This window comes from Aricia agestis, chromosome Z (assembly GCF_905147365.1).
Source record: "Aricia agestis chromosome Z, ilAriAges1.1, whole genome shotgun sequence".
Lineage (NCBI taxonomy): Eukaryota > Metazoa > Arthropoda > Insecta > Lepidoptera > Lycaenidae > Aricia > Aricia agestis.
The window spans coordinates 37,522,479-37,525,310 of NC_056428.1; the positions used below are offsets into that span (position 1 = coordinate 37,522,479).

Genomic DNA, 2,832 nt, shown 5'->3' on the forward strand with positions numbered 1-2,832 from the left:
GGGATGTCGAAATTGAAAGAAAATATCGATATATCGATACATCGATATTTGAAAAAATATCAATATCGGTCTCGATATATCGCGAAAAAAATATCGATATATCGGTGAAATTTTGCGACCAATTTGCTTTTTTTTTTAATTGATTTATAGTCCGCCAAAAAAGTGAAGAAATTTAAAAAAGTTTGTCCTTGGATCGGTACGTTTACATTTTTACTAAAATTTTTGTTATTTTACCGATGGCTTGACTTCGTATGTGCTAATATAGTTAATAATTAGACAATAAATAAGATTTGTGGTAGAATAGAATAAAATTTTCGATATTAAATCAACATAGAAATTAGTAGATTTGACGTTTAGTGATTTACTTTTTTATCGAATTTAAAAAATATAAGGTGAAGAATCTGATCATTTATTTAAAAGATTTTAACCTTAATAGCTCACTTATAACATCTTACTTATCGATATCCTCGACAAATATCAACCGAATGTCCCATCACTATATACCGCCATGTTTAGTTCTTAGCAATATGGCGCCGGCCACACTTTTTTGTAGTTATGTCGCTTCCATCTGTTTCCTTATTCATTGAGTATAATTCGTATGTATAGGCTTGTCACTCAAAAATCTGTCATTTTTCCAAGTAGTAGTGTCGTAGTGTGTGTAACGTTTTATTTGTTAAAAATATATAATATGATAAAAGCATAATTTTAAAATAATATTAGCTCGATGCACTCCTTCACCATATAAACTATAACTGTGCGAAATTTCATGCACCTACGTTTCCCCATTTTGCGTAAAAAGGGTTACAAAGTTTTTCTCCCACGTATTAATATATAGATAGCTGCAATGATGTTTGATGTGTGTGTTCTTTTTTTTATAATAGAATATCATAGTATAGATGACAGCACGCAAAAAGTTTTTTGTAAGCATTAACCTGTTTGCCTATTAGTTATCTAGACTCAGAGTTAAATGTAAAGTGTACAATAACTCCATAGATATTAAAATCTTGTAACATGCAAGCACTTCAAAACTACTAAAGCCGGCCGCCTTTACAAACGATTCGACATGTAGGAAACAAAATTTGATGTAACAATAATGTATTTTATTTAAATATACAAACCACTTGAATATGGTATAAATAGTGAGGTTTCGGTAGATTATGGCATATTAAATCGAAGTATTCCACTGGATGTATCCAGGTATCCCTCTTGTCTTCAACCTGCAAACGAAAACTTTTGTCCTCAACATGGCTCGTTTCCTTGCATTGTCTATGGTGCTGGCGACAACCATCGCTATTGCCACCGTTGAAAGTCGCTCTACAGCTGTTGAAGTGTCGTAAGTTATACAGTTATCACATCGTTCGTTTCGTTTATTGGACCGACATGATTGACTATTAATTATATCTGTCTTTCTCATTCCTTTCACAATTAAAATAATATTACCTTGTAGAATAATTTATTTATCAAAAACGCACAATTTAAATTTATTTAGGTTAGTACTAAAAGTGCTTACTGCTTAGTCAATTTATTTTATAAACGAAATTAGTAATACTTTAGCTTGAATATCTTATATCTTTAAACGAGCATTTCTTGTATATAAGTATATAATATATATTTGGAATCTCGGAATCGGCTCCAACGATTTTCATGAAATTTAGTATATAGGGGGTTGCGAGGGCGATAAATCGATCTAGCTGGGAATAATTTCTAGAAAATGTCACTTTCATCGGATACCGAGCGAAGCTCGGTCAAACAGCTAGTAATATTATTATTAGCTATTGTTTTTAATTAAGTAAGAAATTAAAGGGCTAACTCCAATCCAATTTTTGTAGACACATTTTTAACTTTTTAAACATTTATTTTCAGGTCAGTGGACAAGCAGTTCATGCCTCGTTGTTGGAATAACTCACTGTCCGGCATATCGTGTGCTAACATGTTGACCAACTCTCCCGACAGACTGTACCCTCATCCTCACGACTGCCAAATTTTCTACGTCTGTCTCACACCGCAACTGCCACCAATATGCCTCGAATGCCCTCTGGATTTGTACTTTGACGCCAAAAAGAATATTTGCGACTACCCCGAAAATGTTAGCTGTACCGCCTAAAATCAAAAGTCGCCAGATTTAAATGTCACCAACATTATGATTAGTTTAATATGCAATAAATTCATCTAGCAAATTATAATATTTTTTAATCTTATTTGCCTCACCTTACTTTGGTATTAACTTTCTATAAGTAGTACTTGTAGATATATTTAAAATGTTAAAAATATTTCGTTGACCTAAACTACCGCTTGCAACAATAGGTATACCGTATATACCTAGATATTATAATAATATACTTACATGCAGAAATTAGAAAAGTTTCATCTCATTTAAAATTACTTTCGTTGTATGCTGGATTATTTATTTGGATTTATTTCCAAATAATAATTATATTTCTGCTTGAATTTCTTTACATAAGTATGCAATATATAAAATGATTTATGAAGGTAGGCGACTTTTTACTCCTTATATCTACCTAATATGCTTATATTAAATATGTTATCATCCCTGGATCCGCACCGACCGCACTTTGAAACATATTGCCAAAAAATTCGTCAAAATGCATTATAAATTTACTAACGAGTTAACGACAACGCCGCCAATTAGGCGATCATAAAGCGGTGATTGTACGATATTACGTAAATGATAGAAAAATAACTGCGCGCCCAAAAATAAAACGCGCTCGCGGCGTCTCAAGCGCAGATAGCAAAGCGCGATGAGACTCGAGGAAACTGACTGTTTCACACAAATTCGACATAAACAATGAGATGAAGTGCTAGTGAAATTGT

General features: G+C 32.6%; 1 protein-coding gene across 1 annotated transcript; it reads left to right on the forward strand.

Annotated features, from left to right (window-relative positions):
• The first annotated feature begins 1,165 nt into the window (after positions 1–1,165).
• LOC121738794 lies at positions 1,166–2,180 on the forward strand. Its single transcript, XM_042131040.1, has 2 exons — positions 1,166–1,333; positions 1,864–2,180. Exons 1-2 carry the CDS (start codon positions 1,188–1,190, stop codon positions 2,102–2,104), a joined length of 387 nt encoding a protein of 128 aa, XP_041986974.1. The 5' UTR covers positions 1,166–1,187; the 3' UTR covers positions 2,105–2,180.
• The last annotated feature ends 652 nt before the right edge of the window (positions 2,181–2,832 follow it).